We start from the raw sequence: 26981 nt of genomic DNA, 5'->3' as shown, positions 1-26981 counted from the left end.
CAACCACGAAAACAGTTTAGGGTGTCCAGCAGGCCCTAAATACAAATGATTTCAAGCATGTTAATAGCTAAGAGGTTCTTGACAGTGCTTATATTTGATTTATAAACAGCACAGAATAGTGCTTCCATAAAATATTAAAGAAAAAAAATGTAAAAATAAACAAATAAAATCTATACATACAAACTCTCAAAGTTCAAAAGAAAAAAAAAGTACAAATCAAAGCTCTTTAAAAAGGTTTAGGCCTTCTGAAAACTTAAATAGATTTCCCTTTAGCATTTGGTATACCAGCAATTCCAACAAGACTAGAAAACCGAAGAGCAAAAGAACATAAAAGATGTTCACTACCACAGATCATTTATTCATACACTGTTAAAAAATACGAATATTTTATTACAAAAAATTTATCAAACAACTGTATACATACAGTTCATATTGTTAAAAGCCAACATGTCAATTGATACTTTATGTACATTTGATTAAGAATGTCATACAATTGTAGAAAAGCATCCCTCAGCAGAAACTGATTTGGCATTTGGAAAGTAGTTACCACCCTGCACTAGAAGAGACAATTAATGTAGGAATAAAACGTTTATATGTTACAATAAAAATACTTATTTGCTGTGACCATTTAAAGCAAATGGATGCTCTCTTTCTCCAAGAAGAATCATCGTAAGTGGAGATTAAAGTTCACATAACCAACGCATTAATAATTCTTCAGCAATCCCATCTATCATTCTAGATGCTCCAAGCACATCACAGTAACATCAAGGATTTAGGACTTTTATCCGTGGCTTAAACAGTAAGGTTTAAGAGAAATTCAGCTTTCTAAGCTGCATGAAATGATTCTGGTGCACAATAAGATCAAGTAGGGTACAGAAATTTGGAAAACAATGTTTGGTGAAAAAGTCAGTGTAAATTTTCCCAGATATGCAATTTTTAGGGAAATATTTTCCTTTTGAAATAAAGATTCATAGTACTTCATACAACTATGGACCAAACAAGCAGAGCATGCAACAGTATTTACACAACCATCCCCACAGTCGTTCTTCGTGGGCTACCTATAACACAGGTTGGAGCAACACTGTCTACTTTACGCATAAGTTTTGCTGGCAATTTGGGGAAGAAGACAAAAAGAAATCACCAACGATTTGTTTACTATGGAATAGGGTCCTAAACTAGAAAAGTGCTCCTCAAAAACATCGCTCAAAATATTGGCTTTGTCTTATTACAAGCAATATAGTAAACCTTACAAAATATAACACAGTCAGTACTAGCAGAGCTGTCAAGGGCAGTAATTTTAATAAATCGGTCCACTTTAGATAAAAGAATGCTTATGCATGTTAACAATATACTGAGAAGCAACAGCTGACAGGCTAAATTTACATCCACAAGAGAAGCATGACATGTTCACTGAAAACAAAGTGGGTTGCTGGTAACTATGGTTATCATTTTTATCACACCAACTGGTCACCAATGGGAAAAAAAAAAATTTTTTTTCATTTTACAAATATGAGAAGTTCTGAGCCATTATACTTGAAGAGCATACTTCATATCTTAGGCACTGGACCCAATTTAGAGGTAAAATGTCTGCTGACATGATTTAACATCCTCAGGTTTCTGAAGGCCATCCATATGAAGCTTACATACAGCATTACAAATACATATCAGATACTGCTGTAAATTGATAAGGAATACAAAACACTATTAAATACAACTTTTACCCCATGGCGCATCAAGCATGGCAATACCACTTGTTTCTTATCTAGTTAGCAACGGTCAGTTGTGGTTATGCTTTATAGAATATTTTCCTTTCTGTAGCTGAGAAATATACAGCTTGGACTTGCTTCCATCCGGTCTTTTAAACCAAACTTCATCATGGTTAATTGTTGTAATTATGGCACTGCAGAAAATGAGGGAAGAAGAGTCAGAGAAGAAAAACAAGAAGAATTTAGAAACCTTATAAGCTAATAAATAACCTCAAAAACTGCAGCTTTATTTCTGTACAGTAAATTAAAATATGCATTAGTTGTAAATGCTACACCCAAAATATATTGGCTTCATTGTAACGATAGTTTTAACAAAATGCTTGGGAAACTGCACGTGTCTTTAGTGAAGGCAGTTAAATTTTCAGCCATCTATCTATTTCTTCTCCTGTGAGAAAACCCTCAACATGTACAAATATTTTAATTGTTTAAAAGAACAATAGTCACCCATAGAAAATGAAACAACAGGCTATCCACAGTAAAAAACAGATATGTTGGAAAACACACCTGGAAATTACTTTAAATACAAAGTATTTGGGAAAAAGTTAAGGAGATTGAAGTCCAAGATTTAAAACAGAAAAAGTATTCAACTGTTAGTCATTATACAAAGACCATAAGAAATAAATTCAAAGCCTGATTTACTGAATCATTCTTACAGGAACCCTGCTTTTATGCTCCTTGTGGTAAACTTAATACAAATAGCGAACACAACCCCCTCCCCATATCTCCTAGAGAAAAAAAAAGAAAATCAAGTAGAATTGATGACAAAGAAAAGGCTCAAAACCAGAGATGAAAACAGTTAACGGAAAAAAGACCTATCACATTCTGAGTCTGACAAAAATCCCTCCAGGAAAATCTTCAGCCTCTAAAGTTGCTGAAATCTTGAAAAGCTGGGAAAGTTCCACTGCATGCTTGCCCTGTTAAGCGTCAGCTTTTGGCTTTTGTCAAACACTACATATTAAGATCTTTTTTTTTGTCCAGTGTAACTGCTATGTTCTGCTAAAATAATTAAGATTTTTTTTTCATTTCAGAAAGCATATACAGTTTACTAAAATACCTTCCTTTTTGAGCCCTGAAGAAACACCAAAATTACCAAAATCTCTTCCCCTTCACCATACACAAGGAAGAAAAGAAACAGCCAGTTTTACAGTAAACTACTGCTATATGAAGTTAAAGTTAATTTTCCTGGGTAGCTGTGCATATTTAATCAACACTGTGCTTGGATTGATTTGCCCCATTCAGTAAAAGGTAAGATATACATTTAATTTTCATTACTGTTTTAAATATACCCACCTTACAGAACTTATAAATATTAGCCATACAGAGAAAATACATTGAGATATCTTAAACATTCAACCAAATGCATTAATCAACTGAAAACAAAGCTTATCTTTCATGATATAAAGTTTTTTTCCATAATTAAGTATTTTTCGGTGGGCCAACAGATCAAATCCTCAAAGAAACAAAATCCCAAGATATTAAAAAAAAATAAAATTACTCAAAGACTATTCAGAAGCTAGTAAGAGCTTAAATTGTTAGTGAGATCCTAACTTGACAAACATCTCATTACCTTCAGTGAGGTCCAATCTTTACTAGCCTTTCTCAGAAGTCCAGTGCTTGACCTTCTTTGATAACGCCTGTTTTCCAAGGTGAACTAAGAAATGTTACTGAGATGGCAGTATTTCCAAATAAGCCTTGTTCTTCAATGCCATCATGCTATCTATCGCTTAACATGAATGTACAGAGCTACATAAATTGAGTAATCTTTACCTTGTAGGACATTCATCTTTCTTATCAATGCATATCGTCTGTCCACGTCCATACCACTCTCCATCATAATAGAGTCTTCCTTCTTCAGATCTAGCACTATGTAGATGCTTTTCTAATTTGACAGGTGCTAAAACGATCAACAAAAGTCACTTAATATTGACTTGGCATAAGTCAGTTAGATGTTTAAATACACTTTCATCAAGTTATTTACACAGAATACACATTTTTTTCCACTATCAAAAGCAGCCTCTCTCTTATTAATAGCAAGAAAATTGGAAGCAAGATACCTTTTTATCTCATCAGATAAATTAAAAGTTTTATTTCCATTTTCAGATACAAGTTATCTTCCTCACAACCTTCATATCTGTGATATGAATTTTGAAAAATCAAGTAATGCGATGTAGAGAAGACTTCAAATGGCAGAACCTGAAACCTCTTCATCAGTACATTACCACAACGTGCAAGCAGTAATACATGGCTAAGAAATCCACCACCTGCTTGCTTCCTCTTCCTTTTCCTCCTTACTCACCACCTCCAAGTATTCGATTTTACCTAGCATTAACGTGCTTCTCAACTCAGTGCCAAATACCAGTTACCGCTCCCTTCCCATAGCTGTACCTTTTCAGAGTTGTAGCTTGCAGTGAATGTGAGCATCCTTTAGAACACACCCCTAAGGTTCAGATGATCTGTTTCCTGTCTTATGTAAACACTGGCATAGCTTGCTAATATTAATTGGTATAACCCACTTTTAGAAGTCTAAATTTTTGTTGATAATTTTCTGGAATTCAGATGTCAACACAATCATCAGCAATCGACCTACAAGTATCAGTACCTGAGAGAGGTGAAAGACAAAAGCCACATCTTTCAGCTACCTCACCCCATCCTCCATCTCTATACCAGGGCTAAAATAAATATGATCTGCCTAGTTGCAGTTTGCATCATTGCACACAGCAAGTTCTGTCTCGTGAAACCAGATACTGTTTACTTACGTTCTGGCTTTACTCTGTGTGGCCCCAGTGTAGCCATTGCCTTGAAACACAAAAGAAAATGACGTCAGTCAGCAAGTATACTCTTTTTTCTTAACTGCTAGCTTTAATTGTGAAGTTACGTACAGTGTAGCTCAGGATACTTGCTTTTACATGCAAAAACCACAACCAGAACAAATCTAAAATAAAAGCATGTTCAATAGTGACTTGGTAACTAAATAAAACAGCATTTTGAGGGTGAAAAAAAATCACCTTCTTTACTAAGTTTTGACATCAAATAACTCAGTAGGTTTTCTAAATTAAACCCTCAAAATTGCTGTTATGTAATTCTGTCAAGAAAATACAAAATGACATTAAGTCACTCTGAAAAACAGAGTGCTATATGAACAACCTACTTTTTTCATTTATACATTACACTCATAAGCTCACAAATTTTCTCTCATGCAAACTCCAGATCACATGTAGTGTTAAAGGAGACTTAAAAAAAGCCTCTAAGATTTTTTGGGGGTTGGTTGTTTGCTTGCTTTTGTTTGGTTTTTTGTTTTTTGTTTTTTGTTTTTTTTTTTAATTATTTCCAGAAAAGGCAAAATCCCCAGTAGATTCTGGGTTTGTTGATAATATTTAAAATCATCTTACACTACAGGAAAGAAACAGAGGGAAAGTTATTTTGTGCCTGTTCCTCCGATGCAACAGGAAGAGAAAAGTCAGATAAGTTTTCTCACAGGCATCACATTTTACTTCTTGTTTAGAAAATGCATACAAGTATCAAGCAGGATGGAAACTGACTCAAAGCCATTTCTCACCAAGTTTTTGAATTCACAGAAGTGGTTTGCTATTCTATAAACTGGGAAGCATTAGGGTAATAGGGGAAATTTTTTGACTGCAAGTGCAAGGCAAGGATAGCATTTCACTACAGCAAGTTACTTTAATGATATGACAAAAATCTGAAAGAGGTACTCTGCACTTAAAAGCTTGATTTATTTTTTCAAATACATCAATTGGTCAAACATTTCTCTTCCTGTAAACCCTGATTGTCTTATAATCTTTATAATCTGGGAAAAACACTGTGTTTCACTTCACACCAAAAAAAAAAAAAGGCATAAGGAGAGGTCAAAGCACAGAAATCTTCACAAAATAAACTATGTGAAAATATACCATATGATATATATTATAAAAAATCTTACTTTAAAACAAAATCCTATCAAACTATCCTATCATCGTTTCTACCCAATTATGCTAGACTATAAGATGGCAGATCCTCTTGACACAGGCTTTAGGCTCACTTTACTATGGAAAATTACGGACTACCCATTTTAGAGATAACCTATTCCACCACTTTATTGGATTCCTCTGCATGATTTGGGTACAATCGGAAAAAGTAGCAATAACATAGCTTGAACTGGAATGAATAGCTCACTGCTGAAGAAATAAAAATCTGTTGAGAGTTTTGATCATGTAAGAAACACATTTACATATTCTAAAGAGGCAAAGGAGTAGAGAAGAACCCAAACAAAACTCACAGGCACTGGCATTCATCTTACCTTCCTTATTGTTGTCCAGTCTTCAAGTATATCAAGATCTTGTAACATATAAACTATATAGGGACGTGGAAAAGTTAGGGAAAACTCTTTTAAACAGCAATAATAAAAACACTCTGTTTGTAGAAAGATATTAATAGCTCTGTTCTTCCAACCTTTCACACAAAGAATACCTATGTGAAGTAAAAGCTCAGCAAAAATAAATGCATCTTTGAATTATGCAACCTACAAGTACACTTTAAAAACTATTAAAAGAGATAAGTATGTAGATATTCAGACTACTGGACTTCAACATGAGGATAATATAAACAATTGTGATACAATCATTCCATTCCTAACAGTTCCAAAAACCTTTTTTTTTTTTGCAATAGTACAAATTACAATTAAAATTCACTGCAATTTCAATATACCAGTGCCAATCACCATCTACATTAGTATCAGCTTCAATAAAATCATTATTTTTACAGTATTCTGCATCAATTTTCTTTGAGATAAAAGTGTAGATGGCACATCTCTGAATATCAAATATCCAAACACCAGGAAGTAGAAAGTCAAAGCACCTTCCTTGAACTATCAACTGTAAAGTAAAAATTGTGTATTAGAATAATACATGAACTTCAAAACATAACTTCAAAACTCCACATAGCTCAGCTATTCCATTACAACAGCATTCAGTTTTTATTTTGTTCCTCTCCGTTTCATCTCCTAAAAACAAGTTTAGAAAAAGGTGCTACGAACGTTTAAAAACTAAATCTCTTAAAATGGGAGAGCTTTAACTTATGTTCCATTTGAAATTTTAAGAATCTTTAGCAATTTTCAAATTTGTTTTCCTCTAAATAGCAAAGAATTGCAATCCCAAGTACAAGTACAGGCTGGGCAGAGAATGGATTGAGAGCAGCCCTGAGGAAAAGGACTTGGGAGTGCTGGTGGATGAGAAGCTCAACATGAGCCAGCAATGTGCGCTGGCAGCCCAGAAAGCCAACTGTATCCTGGGCTGCATCAAAAGAAACGTGGCCAGCAGGTCGAGGGAGGTGATTCTGCCCCTCTGCTCTCGTGAGACCCCACCTGGAATACTGCGTTCAGCTCTGGAGTCCCCAGCATAAGAAGGACATGGAGCTGCTGAAGCGAGACCAAAGGAGGGCAACAAAGATGATCCAAGGGCTGGAACACCTCTGCTATGAAGACAGGCTGAGAGAGTTGAGGCTGTTCAGCCTGGAGAAGAGAAGGCTCCGGGGTGATCTTATAGCAGCTTTCCAGTACCTAAAGGGGGCCTACAGGAAAGCTGAAGAGGGACTTTTTACAAGGGCGTGCAGTAATAGGACATGGGGCAATGGATTTAAACTGAAAGAGGGGAGATTTCGATTAGCTATAAGGAAGAAATTTTTTACTTTGAGGGTGGTGAGGCACTGGAACAGGTTGCCCAGAGAAGTTGTGGATGCCCCATCCCTGGAAGTGTTAAAGGCCAGGTTGGACAAGGCTTTGGGCAACCTGGTGTAGTGGAGGATTTCTCTGCCCATGGCAGGGGGGTTGGAACTAGATGGTCTTTAAGGTCCCTTCCAATCCTAACGATTCTATGATTCTATGAATTATAAATCAAAAGCCATGTAAAATTCCTAGGTATTTGCTTTACACAGATCTGTGCAAACTGACCAGTTCACAACTATTTAAAAATCATCAGCAAAAAGAGCAAATTAATTTACTTCACAACTGAACGGGTTTTCAGCCTTACACACTGCCTGAAATTGCTGGGGTTTTAGACCTAATACTATATTAGTATTTTCTGTTTGGAGTGTATTCTAAAATGGCAAGATAGCTCACAATTCACAGAATCTGATGCTATTTAGATGAACATCCTGAAGACAAGAGCTAAAGAAAATACATTTCCATACAACCTGGCACTGAAACATCTAAAAGGAGTTAAGAAACTAATAAAGCTACTTGTACCTACATTGATTAATACCAATTCACTCTTAAGCACTAGTTGAAAAAAAAAAAAAATCTGCTAAATTGAATTTATGACACATCCTAATGGAAAAACAGAGGTTATTGGGACAAATCATCCATCTGGTATGTGTTCCAGTAAATTAACGATCCTGAAGGAGAGTGTCCCAGTGATAACCCTCTTCCTTCCTACCTTCTCCTCATGTTAAAAACCTTATGAAAGTAGCAGGATTTTTTGCTTAGCAATAGCAATTACTTAGCTTAGCAATAAAAAATGGCCTTTATAGCATGTAATGTCAATTCTTAGAAGTTGGTCTCTTTGAGGTAGTCTCCATGATTCTGGCAACTTCTAAGCCATCACATCTCTATCCTATAAAATGTTGGGCTTGGTAGGAGTAGAGAGAACAATCAGTTTGCAAAGGTGTCTCCTTCATTCTCTGAAGACAGATGATACAATCTCTTAGGTGTTACACCTTAAAAGGTTTCAGATGCATAGCATTCTTGTCAACAGCTATGAAGAAGTATCAATGCAAAATTCTTACTGTACTTACTCTACAGGAACCCCAAACCCACCAATACACACACACCCAAACCAACCGTCTCAATTCTTGGAATTTTAAACTTTTAATCAAAGAGGGTTCTAAAGGCGATGGAATTGTTAAGAAGTAATAAGTCAAGGTAAAGATGTTTCAGTATGAGAAGCAAAGCTATACAGGAGAAGTTACACAAGTCAAAAGTTATACTTTGCAAATATTAGGCCTAACTTTTTTTCTGGTTTTGCCTTGTAGCTCTATTTTTTGAAGACTTAGAAAAATCAACTTTTTGAAATATTATCTATATGAAACTAGAAGTTTGGTAAGAGAATCTTAATTTTCATAGTGGGCTATGTCGACATGGTTTCTCTAATCTGACTTAGAATAACATCTGCCACGGAAAAATACATTTTGAGAATGCATTATCACTTTGACTTGTTATTAATGACACACATAATAAGACTAGCTGTTAAACAGTAAACACTACTGGAAAGAACAATGATCTCAGTAAAAGGATATCTGATACAACAACAGGTTTCTTCTTATCTGGACTAAATGGATCCTTCCTTTTCTTCCTGGATTGTAGCTCATCATTCCATAATTCTGAAAAGACATAATAAGAACATGCTATGAATCAGAAACATTTACATGTTTAGCTCTTTTTACAGCAGAAAACATTGCCCAAAAACGAAAAATAACACATTTTCTGGTGAGATGCTGTTTTTAAACAGAATTAAGGTGTTACATGATTATGTAGTCATAGATTAATACTCTCAAAACACACAAGGGGTGCTGACATCCAAATAAAGTTTGTTTCAAGCTTAAATTCAACCTCCCGCCCAAAGTCTACACCTGAATAGCATTCTACTGGTTAATCTGAAACTGAACAGACATACTATGTGTTCAGTCAACTGATCAGTAGCTACCAATATTAAAAAAAAAGCAACACCAAACAAACAAAAAACCAAAAAACGACTTTGAATTTCCATCCACCTGAGGTAATGTCAATGCTATGCCTGTCTTCTTCAAGTCTTCTAATCTTCTCTTCTAGTTCACTTTGTACAGTATCATACAACAGAAGCTTTTCACTCTAAAAAAGCAAGAAATTACCCATTTTTACATGACTGAGAAATATACATGACAACAATTTAAAGCCTCAGCAGAAGGCAAGTAAGAGTAGCTTCAGGTGAACATTTCTTAGAAGCCATAAAGCATATGACATTTCTCTCTATCCACTTTCTTAGCACAAGATCCTAGCTCCTTAAAGACAGCACTCTCACTTGGTGTAAATATAGTTATCAAATATCAGTACCAAGAATAATGAAGTATATAAAAGCATGCAGCTAGGTCTCCAGAATAACTATTTGTATTTTGACACAAATACAGGATTTTCCTTCTGGATAGCAAAGATATATTCACAATGAATAACTGTAAAGTACTGACCTCTATGCCATCTTTCATTACAGATCAGAAAAGCTAATGTTTTCATGGAAAGCTTTTTATTAAGCTGCCTCCGATGTTAATAGACCTGCAGTCATTTATAGAGAATTATCATCTATTACCATAGTATTTATAATTGTTTATTTTCATAGATCTGAAAACCTCCCCACGGAAGAACATAAAATAACCTAGATAGTTATAAAAGCAAAATTGTCTACTTTAAAGTTGTGAGAAACCCTTTTAAAGCATTGCTTCAGAAAAATAAGCTAGTTCATCCTTTTAAAAGACAATTTCTGGTGTATCATTAGCACTTTTTATATACAAAGACAAACAAAAACACACTCTGATGTGAACATTCTACAGTGTTTTGTGCAATTTACACTCTCTTCCAACTCTGTTTCAGAATGAGAAAATCAACTTTGTAGTAAACTGCTCTCAATTATTGTCCACCACATAGAACCGATACCAAAATTACACAGTATCTATATAGATCAGTTACCCTTTTAAAGGCAGCATCGAGAAACACTAAACTCTCTAAACCAATAACTTGGAATTATCCTGAGTTCCAGGCTTCAAGGAAATAAATTTACTGTTCTTTTATGAACTCGCATATTTCCTAAAACACGAGTAGGAAACGCAGCTGATTGTTACATTTTCACATTTATTTTCATTGAGCAACATCTTTTAACAACTCTAGAAAACAGAAAGCTTGGACTTGCCGAAAAAAACAGCTTAAGCAGTATAAGTCACTATGCCTAGCTATTTGCCAGCATGTCTCCATCAGAAGCTGCAGTCCCTACAGCGGAGTTAACAGATGTCTGCACCTCAACTGCTCCTGCCCATAGTCCAGCATACTAACAGAAACTCACTTTTACCAATGTTGAAGCTAGTAAACTGGAGTGAAGCAAAACAGTTGAGGAAGAGACAAAAACAAAGAACTCTGTTCTACTAAATGGCTGTCATGTTTACCACTCCCTTCAAGTTACAAAAGTATTTAAATTCCAAAGACCTCCTTTCACATATGCTTCAACCCCTAATAATAAAAAAAAAATTCCTAGTGGAATTGAAAAGGTGGAAACGTATACCTGAAATGCCAATTGAATGTTATCTGTTCTGAGACCATTTTAAAATTCCATTTTAAAATGAAATAGTGTTTGTGTTCAGACATCTGTTTTGCTTCAAGCACTTGGTGACAAATAAGGTGTGAAAAGCTGTTACAGGCAGGCATCAGATTCTTGCCAAATGCTTATATTCCAGTGGAACAGTGATTCTACAAGCAGCACTGCTGACTTTAAAGAGCTTTTACCACGAGAGACCCTTATTGGATGGTGAATATTTGAATTTTGAAGGTTTCACAGTAGAAACATAATAGCAAAACAAGGGACAAGGACCACTTTAAAGAGGAATAATATATAGCCAAAGCAAATCGTTCAATCACAGATGAGAAACCCTGCAAGTCTTACAGGATTCTGTTCAACCTCAGGAGTATTCACAGGAGAGAAGACAGTCAGTAATGAGTAGTCCTTCATTATACCTTGTTCCTTCCTAAGGCATCAAGAAAATGGAATTTTTTACGAAGTATGCATGCACATTCTTGCTTTATTTATACAGTAGGAGCCACGGACTTCAGGAACATGGTGAACCACTCAGAAGAAAACATTTTCAAGCAACTGTAACAGAGGCTGAGGAGTACTATGATGCAAACCTCAGGATCTAAGCAGCAATGTTACAGCACTGGACATACAAGTACTTGAGCATTTGTACTACAGTATCCAGTATTTAGATGCTTAAACAGGAATGTTTATGTTCAAGGAGAGAAATATATTTTTCCTGTAACGGCTTTTGAAACGACTACTCTACCACTAGCTGCCCAAGGCATCTTAAAAAGACATTATATTACTATTATCATCATCGTTATCATTTGTCCTAGTTTTGGCTGGGACAGAGTTTGGTTTTTTTTCAGTAGCTAGAATAGTGCTGTGTTTTGTATTTAGCACAGGATTTGTTATGAGAAGAATGCTGATAACACACTGATGTTTATAGTCAATGCTGAGACATCAAGGACTTTTCAGTTTCCCATGTTTTGCCAGTGTGCACATGTAGCATCATAGAATGGTTAGGGTCGGAAGGGACCTCAAAGATGATCTAGTTCCAACCCCCATGCCATGGGGGTATGTACTGCAGGCTGAGGGAAGCATGGCCAGAACAAAGGACCCACAACTCCTGTCTTATGATTTGAGCTTAGGTTTAGGATTGAGGTCCAAATTGGCCAATGGAATATTCCATGTCATGCCCAGGATACAGATGACGGTTGGCTGGGAAGTTTGGATTCTCAGATTCTCAGGTTCTCTCTCGCTCACTTTTTTTTTCAGATCTTTTTTCAGGCCTCTTGCTCTTCCGCGATTGCAGTTTTGGGACTTCTCTGTTTCAGGACTGCTTGCCAGGACCAGACAGGCATTGGTCAGTGGGTGGCAAGCAATTACACTGTGCATCATTTGTTTGTATATACTATTGTAATTTTTATATTATCATATATTATTATCATTATTACTTTAAATTTTATTTCAATTATTAGATAGTTCTTATCTCAATCCACAGGTCTTCCTTCCTTTTCCCAATTCCCATCCTTGAGTGAGGAGGGGTCATTGGCTAACAGAACAGCTGGCTCTCGTTTAGCCCTGGATAAAGGCTAAACATAGACATTATTATTACTGTTGTTTTTGTTGTTAAAATGTAAGGTGCTTTTTGATAAAATTATGTCAGATATTTTTATAACAAAGGTAAAAAAAAAATCATGTGGACATCTATTAATAAGAACCTGTTAATAAAAAATATGGAACCTTAACTGTATTTATATGCAATGCCAAAATAATATAATGCTAATTTTTATATGCTTTGAATAACCTCTTACGTGGGCTTAAATATCACAGTGCAAATGCATTCAAATAGCAAATAACAGCAATAATAAAAGCATGTACTGAACTTGGAAAGTATGACAGACAGTAAAGTTAGATGAGATTAGCTATCAACGTAAAATAGCTGGCACAACCTCACAGTGCTGTCGAGAGGCTTGAATTTCACATTCATACTTGTTCTTCACAGATTCCAGACAAAGCTCTCTATAGATACCTGTAATCAGACAAATTACAGCAATATAACTTTCTTTAGCTAATATCCGATTTCAGAATTCTCTTAAGACTGCCTACAAGTCTCAGAACATGTACATACTGGAAAATACAGATATATTATATTAGGCACTTACAATGGCTGGCTGCTTTACAGAGGAAAAATAAGAACAAGTAATTCCTTAATTCTGAAGATCTGAGGAAAAATAAAAGCCATTTTTAACTTTTCCCCTATCAGTCATATTACACCTGTGGTCATGCTAACTTTACAAAACAGGTCTATTTCATATTTCTGATCAAATTATCCTGGATATTCTCAGTTTTCAAATTCATGAAGTACTAAATGACCTCTTCTATTTTCTAATTAGAGTTTTAAATAATGCTTTTGGGTTTTTAAATAGCTAAAAGACTGAACAAAAGAACAAGCTTTTACAAATTAATATTTGGAATAAGGCTTACTTTATAATGCATGACCTTAATAAATCACATTAATTAACAAGACTCTTCCATTCTCAGAAATAGTCACCTTGTGATACATTTCTTATACATTTCTCAAAATGTGCCTACTAAACAGCTGAAAAAATCTGAAAGATATCTGAAATGTACTATCTGGCAAGTATAAATAGAACTTGATTTAAATATTCAATGCTTTCAACACATAATACTTAAATTGTTCCAGATTACCATCTTGAGGAGTTAAGTTTGCACACATGCTGGTGCTGTCTAGCAACTGAAGAACTCCTAAAGACAACTTCCCTTAGAATTCAGTTGACTAGAAAATAATACAGCACAAGAGGAACAATACTGTTACTGGCAATTCCTCTGAAAAACAAATTGCAAAGTATAATGTCAATCACCTCGCTGCTGTGAAGTCACTTTTGATCTAGAATTCAAAATCTTCTTTTCTTACATCAGCATGTTACGCTGGCTTGGTTTTTTTTGCTTTAAATATTTATGGCTGACTGGCATATCTAGGTCCACCAATTTATAATCACTGCTTATTTGCCTGAAATGGAGAACTATAGGTATGAATATTTCTAGAAGAAATAGTTGTATTCCTGACTTGCTGAAACAGTCAAGACTCACATTTTGTGTGAATGGTGCTCAGTGCCTTGGAGAGCAGAGGAACACAAGCTGCTTTTCTACCACAGATGCAATTAGATCCATAGTTCAGCTGAACATAGTTTAGTATTTTTTTTCCCCATCTCTTCTTCCCCTCTCTCAGGTAGAAGTAGGTCCTTAGGGGTTACTTGCTGGACCTCAAGTCCTGCTACTACCCGCTTCTGTCAGACTCTCAAAAAGTAAGAGCAAATAAGCCTGTTCTGCAGTTCCTTGCTTTCTCTGGAATAATTTTTTTCAATCTCATTCAGTTGAGGACAAAAGGGAAAAAAAAAAAAAAGAAAACAAAACAATCCTGATTTCTAGTCTCAACTTCAAGGAAACTTTGTAGTTTTTACCCTGGGCTCTTTTCACATTGCAATATGGATCTTCAGTGCTGCTGAGAACAAATCAGGAGAATCTGTAATACTCTGTCTATCCATACCCACCTACATGAAAGCACTGGCAGCCAGCCACACCTAAAACTTAAAATCTTAATGCTTTTATATCAAACCTTCTGCAAGTTCACTTGCGAACCTTCTGCAAAGGCCAAGTGGGCTACTTAGGACTAGTCGAGTAAATTTGTGTTAAGATCTTAAAACCCAGAAATTCTGGGTCACCAGCTGAGGAAAAGCGTTATGGAGAAGATGAGGAGGGAGAGAAATGCAGTAGACTTTTAAAAGATTTCAAATTCTTGAAGGCTTGTCATTTTTCAGTTTGCCCCCACTGTGCTTCTGCTGATTTTCTCAGAAGAGACACTAGCATAGCTTCTCTGGCTAGAGAGATCACGACTGTCTGCCTTTTGGCACTCTGACAGCCTGTGTTAGGTAACCTTCAGACAGCTGAATTCTAAAGGAATCCAGCTATAACATGAAAACAACTTACAACAGGGAAATATAGAACTTTGTCTTCCTGTAATACCACCGTTCCACATGACTATATGATGTATCCCAGAAGAAGATAAAAAGTCTTGCCTACTTCTTCTGGGAGCATAAAAACCTATCTAAACATTAGTTTTAATAATTAAAATGCAGCTTAGATAAAAGCTGCTCAGGATAAGAGTTTTTCTCCTTTCCCAGATGGAACAGAAGGATAGGAACAGAGGAGCAGAAGAGACACAGACTAGAAGAGCAGGAAAACATAATTATCTAAGACGACCTAGCAAGCACTTCATGAGATAGCACCTACATATCTCTTCATTTCAATAGTGACCAGTCTGCAGACTTGATTCCAAATCTTCTGCCTAATAAAAGTTATTACTGTTTTAAATTCAGTAATTTTGTGCTTCCTACACAAAGACAGGCAGCCATTAAATGAAACATTAAAAAGCTGTATTTTTAGTGTGGTGTTATCAGGCAACTTATGCAAAGTAGTAAGCAACCTATTAATTTTGACTTGAAAAATATTTCACAGTTAAAACAATGCCACAGTATTTCTAACTTTAAAACACACTCCTTTAACAGTTCTAAAGAAAAAAGAAGATTGACTTTAAAATGAAGGCAAATTTATACTGTTGAAACAGTCAGTCATTTTACATGCCTACCTGCCACCTTGGTTCGGATTTGCATATTTTCTTGTAAAGCTGCCAATGGTTCTAAATACTCAGGTGCTTTTCCAGCTATGACTTCTTGTAGTTTTGCATCCACTTGGCTTAATCTTTCTTTGTAAAGTCTTAAAATAAAAGAAATAAAAAATAAGTAATTTACTTAAAAGCAAACACAAGTTAGAAGAAATATTTTTAAAAGAACTATTCTGCATCTCTTTGTTAATGTTATGGAACACCCACTAAAGCAAAGTTAAGATTTGTTACCATCTGAATTTTCCAATACATATTTTCTTTTTGAGCAATATTGCTCGTGTCTATTAAGCCTTTCTAGAAAACACATGCAGACAATCAGAAGTATACAAAGTAAAGATCGAATGAAATGTATATTCAGTTCTAAGGAAGAAGAAAAAAAATAATCACATGGCTGTTAATAGGATGGAGTAGGAGGCAAACCAACATGGAAAAGACAGGAAAGGGTGCTACAATACATAAGAACAATATGGTTTGCATCATGGGAGAGAAAGACAGATATCTTGTGTATAGAAATGCGCATTCACTTTTGTGTTCATGTACCTGCTCCCACCCTACCATAAACCAAGGAAAAAGAGAGGCAGGCTGTTATTGAAGCAACTCTCATCTCATCCCCTGTGAAAATCCACATATTGCATACTATCACAAATATCATGAGATAATTTGTAACTGACATCTTCCATTCCTGTCAAAATAAAGTGTATTTAAAATATTTTTATTTTACCTAAAATTTGTTCCTTCTATATAAGCTGATATTTACTGGCAGACAATGAAGAAATCTGCTCGCATTTTGAAGAATTTCATGTAATATCAGTCACAAGTATTTCAGTCGCAATAAAGCTCCACCCTTTGTAACTGATAACTTAAATATAGTGTTCAATGGTAGCATCATCAATACAACCAGCTCTTCCTGTTCTCATTTTTTACCTTGCACCCCATGATCAAAAGCTGTTGAATTAAAGCAAACACGTACAAACTCTGTTGTATGTGTTAAGAATACATCAGATGTTATCTGTTTACACAGATATATTCATATATATATATATCTTTGTTATATCTGTTTACACAGATATAACAGATGTCTTTGGGATAGGGATGCTGGTTTTTTCATTGTTTAAAGTGCACAGGTCAAGTAATGAATTAGACAGGAGAAAGTTCATGTATACTGATACATCAAGACCTCCTTGAGAAATACTTCCTGTTCATCCGCCACCAGGCTGGTCATCGTTTTACTTTGATGACAACTCCACAGTTCAAGCATGTGTACCTAACCTAGCAGTAGTCAGGGATCGCTCCCTCCTTCTTACCTGCAAACTGTTAAGAGTATGATACATGCAATCTGTCCTGCAGTCAACAGATATAGCCTGCAGCTGATGAAAACCCGACTTCCTGGGCTCAATCCTTGATGAGCATGCTATACACGCGATGGTTAACACAGAGCTACAGCAGAATTATTTAGCTAGAACACAAGCATGGGTGCACAGCACACATGACTGGGTGGGTCATTAACAATTGATTACACAGCACCAAGTTTCAGCTACATTAGAGTAAGTAGGGATGGACTGGGTGCTGCCAGCACTTGGTACCACGCAGCAGCTGATGGACTAAAACTGTTTATCCAGTACTTTCAAACAGTGATTCGTCTAAAATGGGTAACTGCTATCAACCATTGTAAATCCTTCTTATCTCATAGCATCCAAATCCAGTTTCCCTGAAAAGGAAGAGGAGGCAGATGCAATTACTTCATCATCTCTGCTACTGGTTGTGACTAAGCATCCTATTGTTTATGTATCTTTTTCTCCTTTTCCAACTTTATTACCTCCGTATGCATGGTTGCTCTTCCCTATAATCCTTCCTTCATCATTCTAATGCTCCTTTCCCAGTATTTCCACCATCACAGTTCTTCTAGCCCCTACAAACACCCCCATCTCTCAACCAACCAGAGTCTACACAATGCCTTCCTCCTCATATACCACAGCCATACCACCTCTCAAACACCATTTGAATTCCTAAACCTCCCAAAATACTTGTTTCCTTCCTCCCAAGACCACCCTCCTTCATATTCACTCCTTAAAGGTTTGTTTCCACAAACTGTTTTCAGTCATCCAAGCTGCGCAACAGATGGAAGAGTACAGCTGAACACGGTTGAACTCAAAAGCAGGCAGTTTTCCAAACGCCAAACTAGTCAGTACCGACTGGCGCCAATGCTCATCAGTTGGCTCCATTTCCCAAGTTCCTCCATGCTCAGCCCAAAGGAAAACAGCAGGACAAACAGTCTTCTCTAGACAATGCAGTGAGAAATTGCTTGTGGAGCAATTATTTCCAGACCCTATTAGATAGACCTCACAGTGTCCTGTTAGGCAAAGCAAGTTGCATGTCTCAGTTCTGTAGTAGAAAGAACCATCTCACAACATAAACACACATCTGAAATGTAATGACAACTGACTAGATTTTCAATTAAAATATATGCCCAAGAACAGACAAGGTCTCCTCAAAGTTTTACTTGCCAGGTACCTGTCTAAGTTAGTCGTCAAATTATGGCTAATTTAAATTGGAACAGACGCATCTAGCTTGCCTGGGCACATGTTAAAAAAAAGCCAACTTAAAATACTTACAAAAGATTGGCTCTGATACAAATGAGATTCACTTTTGAATAATTGTGGCTATTAATTTTGTTTCTTCTGCTTACTAGGTCTTTAATACTGATGCAGATATTATGGCAAACTACAGACAAAGAGCTAACAGTATTTTCATTTTTTTTTTAGTATTGGTATCTGGTTTGCAGTAACCACAAGAAACTTTCATTTGTACCAACTATAAAAACTGCTGTGATACCCTGAAAAAAAATCCACTAATTTCTTACATAGTAAAAACAATACTTGGGTCTGTCCTACATATATAAAAGGATGAGAAAGAACTTGAGTAAATAAATAAAATCACAAATTTCCCTAAAATCACAATTCCTTGGTTCTGTTAAGATTTTTGATGCAATAGATCCTTACCAGCCCTTCACAGCAACAATGCCTCAAAACCATTCTTGCAGCAAGACAGAAAATAAATAAATAAATAAATAAATACACTAAAGTATTCTGGAGCAACTGCCTGCAAATAATTTCAGTACTCCCAATCCTTATTCTTCTCCAAAAGTAGCATCCACATATATGAAAGATAAGAAACACCAACTGTACACAATATTCTCATGGAACGGATGCTCAAATGACACACTTAAAACATGAAAATACTTACTGATCTTTAAGGTCTGTAAATTGCTTTTCAAGATTGGACATTTCATCTAAACACTCCATTCTTCTTCTTTCACAGTCCTCATCATCCATTTCTAAGAATTAAAAAAAGATAATTTATTTTGAACAATGTAATGTATAACCAAATAAACCGGATATTTTGTTTCTAGTGAATCTGAAGTAAGCCTAAATTCTAGCCATTAATAGATTATCCATTACACTATTATCTTATAGCAGAATATGAGAAAACATTTGCCATATAAACTACAAAGTAAGAAACTTAGATGTAATTCTAGAAGAAATCCCATAAACAGCAATTTTTCTTCCTTGAAACAGGAAACAACATCACTGTAAGACTTCAAGAGGTTAAATTTCATGACTGATAATAAAAAGTGTACATAAGAATGTGTGAAACTGAAAAACTAAACATTGTATATCACACCAGACAAAAGACACCATTAAGCATGAACAGTTATTAGCCACCACTGAAAATTCAAGTGTCCCCTGAGTTAGTATGAGCACAAGCAATCCCTGGAAAGCAAGCACAGTTCAAAGTCACATTTGTCGTATAAAATTCAAGGTTTTGTTTTATTAATATCCATTTTTTTAAAAAAAGTTAACATTTGGTTTTGAAAACAGGTTTTATCCTGTTCAATTGAGAGAGTTCTTTGAAGTTGAAATATTAATGTAGAAATATCTGTAGTTCATCTTAATGACCATTTAAAATGACCACACTTCTGATGAAGCACTTCTTAACCTGCAAAGTCTAGAATTTTGCAGAAAATTGATTTTATGTGCTTTTTTGCAGCAAGAGTAATTAACATTAAACTCTTTCCACAGTGTTTCTTTTAATTCATATCCTTGAATTTTTTCTTAATCTACCTAGTGAACATAACTGTAAAGTATAATAAACACACACTTTCTGGCCAAAAATTTTGCCACTTGCCATAGAGGCATCTGATATTACTAAACATCAGTTGTTACCTCCACTGCCTTTTCCTAGACTAGAAAGCAGAAAAACTAAGCTATGAAATTCTTGGCTCTTTCCCATCCTTCCCACAAGGGAAAAAAAAAAACAAAACAAAAAAACCAAAGGCTTTGTTAAGTCATATTCAGAAGTTAGAGATGTCCTGGAACTACTTTATAGCAGCAGTATCTCCAGGAGTTAGCTCTCTACAGTTACAGTACAACTGATCAGTTACCACCCAGTAGAAGATGACATGCAGAAGAAGGTATGACCACGCAGTCAGGAATGGAGGCTGGACTGGTGCAAACAAGCCAGGTGTTTGAGAGAAGGGTCTGTCCTATGGAGGCTGTATCCATCTAAGCAGCTGCTCTGTCAAGAAAAATCCTGACAGAAAGGCAAAGTAGGATCCTGAACCAAGAAGAGAGAGCCTGGACTCACTCTTCCAGACCATAAACAACTCTAAGCCTTTTGCTTCTTCTCATTCACGTTTTTCCAATAGACACGTTTAATGGCTTTATGCTGCCTCCTACGCCAACTGCAGAAAGCAGCATCCAAGCCTTTGTTCGTTCTCACTGTTTTGCAAGAGTACGGCAATTTGCAAAGGTGATGAGCTGAAAGGAGTAACTTCAGGGCCAGCATAGCTACTTCAGAGAATCTGATTAACTCAGATCTTACATTCAGATCTCTCAATGCAGGAAGTTTCCTGCACATAGCTTCTTCCTGAAATCATCACAAGCTTTTAAGACTAAAAACTACACTAGCCCTCTCTGTCTAGATACGAAAACTAGCAGGCAGTGGAGCAGTATTAGTCTGTACTACAATGGTACCTACGAGTCCAAATCAAAGACCTACTGCAGTTGCCACATTATAGTCAGTACAAGCAAAAAAGACAGCATGTACAAAGTTATATCGTGTTTTAAAACCTGAAGCATTTGAAAGCAGAGCGAGAAAATTTAAAGACAGGACTTCAAAAAAACTCATTGAATGCTTAGCACACTGATGAGGGTGAGGGAAGAGAGTATCAGGCTGTTAAGAGATATTTTAAAATATTATTCTCAAAGTAAGGCAGATCCTGAATCCCAGAGTAAGGCTGAAAATCAGACTAAAGAGCAAAGTTTTATTTGGCTGTCTGACATAACACTCAAGCCAAAATTGATTGGGCAACTTTCAACTTGGACAGATTCAAGGAATGTGGCAGTCATATTACTCAAAGAGTTGTCTGAAACATTTACATGCCATAATAATCCAGCTTCTTTAAAATTTGAAGGCACTTCCCCATGAAGCCAGATAGGAACACGCGCTGTGATACCGACAGTTCTCTCACTTTATTCTCAAACTCGAATACGTGTTTCAGATGTATTCAGCTATGCTTTCGGTTCTAAGTATGATTTAGTAAGGAATTCACTCATAAGCTTTTCCTTAAATTAACACAAATTTCATTTTTTGTGTATGTTTAGGGACTACAAATCAAAGAAAACACATTGGAGCTGTAACCCTGGCTGAGGATCAGTGCGACACCCACTGTTGTTGGGGAAGGAGACTGCATCTTGCATTTTAAACTTGCGTTGCAAGGAAACTATAATGCATGGGTATCTGAGGGCACAGCTGACTCCTGTAGATATTGAAATTACACATAGCTTTCTCAAATCTCCCCTAAGCTACATATAAACTCAAAAGTCTTTGACTTTCTGCCTAGAAGTCCACATTCTACCTATCATTCACACTGAACGGCAATTCACATGCTAAGTCACCCTTCAGTTGTTTCACCTTTATTCTGCCTCCAGTAAGATTCATAAAATTACAAAGATTTTCAGAGTCCTTGATATATCTTTAATTGTCCAGTTATGGAACTTCTTCCCTATGGCATTAAACAACATACAGATTGGGGAATATGCAGTACTGAAAAAGTAAAAAGTTTTAGGATCAAATCTCATGGCTTTCCAGTTGAAAATTTACATCACTGGAGGCAGAAGATTCCTCATTTCATCTTAAAACACTTCCTAATAGGCCCATTCTGTCTCAACACTTCAGATTTCCCATACAGTTTCATACTGCACAAAGCATTTAGGGCATTTTTAAACACTTTCAAAATCACACTCATTCTTTTCCTACTGTATTCAAATCCAAATAGTCCAAAATTTGGATTTCAGTCCAAATCAGAAACTAGGGTAGCCTGGTTTAAAGATAAAAAAAAAAACATAGTACTTAAAATGTAACAGCACCCAAAATAGCTTCTTTTAATAAGCTGTGGCCTACATAAAGTGCTCTAAAAAATGGCCAAATTCTCATCTGGAATGGTGAGCATAACTTGCGGCTTTTTTTATTCATTTCTAATATGCTATTCTGTATCCTGGTCAATAAAAACCCCATACTAAATACATAGAGTCAAAAGGAACTGGATAAAAACAGTGCAGCTCTCAAGGGCAAGTTATGCTTCTTCTAGCCACATCTTCCATATTCTCAGGCATCTACTGGAGAAAAAAAAAGAAGGCAGCTGAATGCAAGTCAAGAAAATGACAAATTCATCAACAAAAAAAAAATCTTTTCCTTCAAAATTCTTTTTTCTTATTATTACTAATTTTAAGTAAGACTAATTTCTTGCAGTGCTAATCATCTTATGTCTGTAGGAGCAATATGCTTCTATGAAGTACGTTCATATTTGTCAAGACACTGAGTCAAGCACGTAATTTCCTGTAATCATTGCTTTTTAAATGCTCCCTTAAAAGCATTTCTCTGTGGAATGCAACAGAAATTGTCTGGAGACCTTCTTATATTGTTTTAAAGAAACATTCACAGACTACAGTCACTTAAAACACAATTCCTCCCTCCTCCCCCAATCCCAGAAGAAACAGAGACAAGGGCAAGACAATGGAATTATTTGCCTTCAACAACAATCAACCGAAGTGTCTTTGAGGACAAGTAAACTTCAAAGTTTTCTTTAAAAATATCAATTAGCACAACTACAAACAGGAGCAAAGTCAAGTTTTGAAAAAGAGCAAACTTCAAAGCTGGAACTAACAGACAATTCCCTCTTCGACAGAGCCAGAGAGTTGGAGGAAAGAAAGAGTTAAGTTTACATCGGTTACACCAAGCTCCCTTTCTCACAAAGAAAATGACATTTTTTTAGACATACAGATTAGCTAGAACACTAGATTAAGAAAGGACGTTCCTAGGCAGCATCCAACTACAATGCAAACTGGAAAGCTAAGATGGGCTAAGTAAGCAGTGGTTACTGTTGCAGTGTTGCTCCTGGACCTGGTCAAAGAGTCCTTCACAAAGCTCTCATCCACCTGCTGCCCAATAAACTTGTATATTCCTCCTTTACACCGTTTTCCCCTGAAAGTTTTAACAAACTTCATATATAAGAACTTCTTGAAAAGCTGTCTCCTTGAATTTCTTATCCAAAATACAGTATTCCCTTTCTAGTTCCATGTACAATTCTGATAACAAAAGAATTGAAGCATGCAAGTCATATCTGAAATGAACAAGGCAGGTTGCTGTGCAAACAAGGACATAATCAGATATCCTTTTCCAACTTAAAACGTGATTACCTCCAGCTGCTTGCCCTGGTACCCTCACTCAAGTTCACCTTGTCCCCAGCATTACCACCAGCACACACGGATGCCGCCTAGTCTAGGTTTCATCAAAACAACCCAAGGCAGTTCAAGCACATTTTTCTGGCCTTGTTTTTCAACAGAATAATTTTGAGAGAACAGGGGTATGGAAAGACTGATCAGCTTTCCTCAGTAGCAGATCTGTAATTGTATCAATAAACTCTCCACCTATAACAGCCCAACTGTTTATAAAAGCTGTGTGCGCGCACATTCAAGTTTCAGTTCAGCATAGCTTTGAAGCCAGTCCCATGACTGGTCCAGGTTATCAGACACTGAGTCAGTTTGCAGCAGTTTTGGTCAACACAAACCAAGTTCTTTTCCTATCCAGTTAAACCCAAAGCTTTATTCCAGGTTCTCCAACATCTATAGAGAACGCAAGGGTTTGAAACTATGACTTGTCCTTCAGGCAGCTTCCGAACAAACATATTCAGTTCAGGCTACATAATCTGAAATAAACCCTAACTACTTTGGACATGTAGGGACCTCAGCACTATTAAGAGCTACTTATTCTCTACTCTTATTTTGCCACATTGGTTGCTCATGCAGGCACAAATAAAATCACGATGTTTACAATGATTTTGCCGACTCTTTTAAGCCCATACCTGGATGTGGTCCACGGCTCACTCATTGAGGAGATCTCCTGTGTAGCACTGCATTAGGCAACGGAAGGGAGATCTTCCCTGAGATGAGCAAACAGTCCAGAACTAAGGAACTTCCTGCTCCAGACCTCTTGTCAAAACCTGTGCAAATCATTAGTCCCAAACTCTCAAAAATGTGTAGGTGTCCAGTTAACTGACTCAAGTTGGAGGTGTTTACATATTCTCACAAAATCGCAATTTATGACTTCTGCTTCTATTGAGCTGCAGTCTGTCTAACCACTGGTTTACATGGTCCCCAGTGCCTCCCATTTACACAGACTCTGAGACGTTTTCACTAGGCACCTTTCTAATGAGTTATTTTTCTGACGGCTTGGCATACAAAGGCCCAACAAGCATTGCAGACAGTGCAAGAAAGGGGACAGGAAAGTACAGCATACCGCGAAGGGTAGGTAAGGATGAGAGGCAGGACAGTGGTGGCCCGCAATCTGATCCAGGTGGACAGCCATGGACCAGCAGTCTAACTTGTAAAATGGGGTTTAACCAGCAATACTTGCCAGCTCAAAGGCATGGGGGGATGAGCAAAAAGAAAGGGAAAAAGTGAAAAAACAACAACAACAACAACAAAACAAAACAAAAAAACAACAACATAGGAAGATCTGTATAAACTATGGGCAGATTACCTGGATTTGTGGATTAAGGCCTCTACTGGGGGATCAACTTTGGTGCAGAGTGAGTATTAATGCAGATGAAAGTATAAGGGAGTGACTGTACTCTCTCCCAGTGTGGCAGTCACACTTTCCCAGCACTAGTAGACATCTTCACTCTACTTCTGCAGAGTCAGCTTGGCTGTCTCTGCACCACACCTGTGGAGCTCCAGCACCTTGCCAGCCCATGCACAACCCAGACAAGTGCAAGCTCCACAAGTGCATATGGAACCCTTGAACCGCATCAGTCAGTGTAATATAAAAGCCATAGGATTTAATATTGAAGATATCTCAGATCTTTCAACAACAAAAATGAATAATTAACTGTACATTGAGGGCTTTAACACACACAGATAAATCAATCACAAGACAACATATGTAAAAATATAATTTCACAGCCACCTAATCCACTTAGTTCATTGTGTCCTGCTCATTCCACCGTGCCAAGCCCAGCATTCATGCCACAAGTCAATGTGCTAGTACAGACATGGGACAGGATCCCAGCAGACTACTCTAAATCACTTAAGCTGCCAGAAACACTCATCAGCACCACAGCTAGCACTGAACACAGCTACTGCTTTTCAGCTAGCCCTTCTAGTGACAAAGATCCTGCTCATAGAGCTTACTTACTTATGGAGTCCTAATGATTCTAAAGCAGCAGTGCACACATCTGATGATCAGTATGTTTCCCAGTAAGTGATCATTTTATAATTTACCCTTGTAATTACAAGAGAAGTTTGAACAGATAACCTTCTTCTAACACAGTGGAAATTGAGCACAGAAAAAGTAATCCTTTTAAAGCTGGATTTCACCTACTAATATCATTCAAAATCTAGAGCCCAGAGAAACCTATGGAAAAAGGAAAAGACCTTCAATGGAGCAGAGGCTGAAATGCTTTGCAGAACAGGCCAACGGTACTGACAGGGCTTCCAATGTCCCCTCAAAGACAGGCCTCAAAAAACATCTAATTGAAATTCACGATTTTCCATACGAGGAAATACATACATCTAATACATGTGTTCACACATGCATGTGTATGTATGTACGTATGCCAAGCCTTTAATCGCAGACCTCCGCGAGCACCCCGCCTGCAGGCCATGCACTCAACCCCAGCAGGGCACAACTCACGGCCCCTACGTGGAGCGGCCCAGCCCACTCCGCCAAGCCCGGGTGCCAACCGGCTCCGGAACCGGCGGCTTGGGGCGAAGCGGGGCTTCCGTGCCCATGCGCCCCGTCACGTCGCTCCCCCACGGCCGGTGGCCCAAAAATGAGCCGCAGAACGGGCTGGGCCGGGGCGGGCCGGGCCGGAGCGGCGGGGGGGGCGGGGTCACGGCGGGAGGGGGGCACCGGCAGCCACTGGAGCCGGCGGAGTGGGACCGGTGTCTTCCTCGGGGCAGCTCGTCGCGCGCTGAGGGCACCGCCGCGGCGCCCCCCGCTCAGAGGCGCTGCCCTGCGGGCGGCTGCGGTACCTGAGCTGTCCCCCTCCTCGGACACGGACGAGCTCTCGGTCTCCTCCTCCTCCGAGCTGCTGCCCTCGTTCTCCCCGTAGTCCACCTCCATCTCATCGTGGTTGTTCTCCTTCTTCTCCCGGGAATGGACCGGCATCGTCACCGCCGCCGAGCTCCGGGACAGCCCTTCCCGCCGCCGCCGCCGGCCTCTCCGCCCCGCCCCGCCTGCGCAGCCTACCACGCCCTCCGCTCTCCGCGCCCTCCCATTGGCCGAGCCCCGCCACCTCGCAACGGCAGCCCGTGCGCTGTGCAGGCTGGGAATTGCTGTCGCGGGGCAACAGGGAGGCTGCGGTCCGCGGCGGCGGGGTGCCAGGCGGAGAGTGACGGCTTCCTGCGCCCCTTTCCCGGTCGCGGGGCACTCACGGGACTGCTCGTCACTGAGAGGCTCCATTGCGGTCAGGCAGAGTTAGGAGCGCTTCGTACCTGCCTGCGTCTTCCGCCGGTGGCTCGGCCAGGGGTGTGGGCCTGCGGGGGTTCGGCCGTTGCCGTGCCCTGTCGGAGCAGCGGAGGGAGGACGCGGGGCCTCATGTCTGCCCGTCTGGGAACCCTGCACCCACGCTGCTGCCCAGGAGCTTTG

The 26981-nt window shown here is 38.0% G+C and overlaps 1 protein-coding gene across 1 annotated transcript; it reads right to left on the bottom strand.

Moving 5' to 3' along the window:
* Positions 1-350: 350 nt before the first annotated feature.
* BRMS1L (BRMS1 like transcriptional repressor) lies at positions 351-26530 on the bottom strand. Its single transcript, XM_086613718.1, has 10 exons — positions 26366-26530; positions 19017-19107; positions 15738-15865; positions 13021-13100; positions 9525-9621; positions 9051-9134; positions 6061-6125; positions 4523-4562; positions 3534-3660; positions 351-1900 (listed from the first exon to the last, which is right to left on the bottom strand). Exons 1-10 carry the CDS (start codon positions 26499-26501, stop codon positions 1777-1779), a joined length of 972 nt encoding a protein of 323 aa, XP_086469844.1. The 5' UTR covers positions 26502-26530; the 3' UTR covers positions 351-1776.
* Positions 26531-26981: the final 451 nt, after the last annotated feature.

Source organism: Tauraco erythrolophus, chromosome 6 (genome assembly GCF_009769465.1).
Source record: "Tauraco erythrolophus isolate bTauEry1 chromosome 6, bTauEry1.pri, whole genome shotgun sequence".
NCBI lineage: Eukaryota > Metazoa > Chordata > Aves > Musophagiformes > Musophagidae > Tauraco > Tauraco erythrolophus.
Note: the sequence above shows the minus strand (reverse complement) of the source record. Positions and strands in the feature narration are given on the sequence as shown.

Coding starts and splice junctions, on each gene's coding strand:
- BRMS1L (XM_086613718.1), bottom strand. CDS start 26,501: ATGCCGGTCCATTCCCGGGAGAAGAAGGAGAACAACCACGATGAGATG. Junction 15,866..19,016: donor TTTACAGACCTTAAAGATCA/GTAAGTATTTTC, acceptor TTTTATTTTAAG/ACTTTACAAAGAAAGATTAA. Junction 4,563..6,060: donor ACTGGACAACAATAAGGAAG/GTAAGATGAATG, acceptor TTGTGTTTCAAG/GCAATGGCTACACTGGGGCC.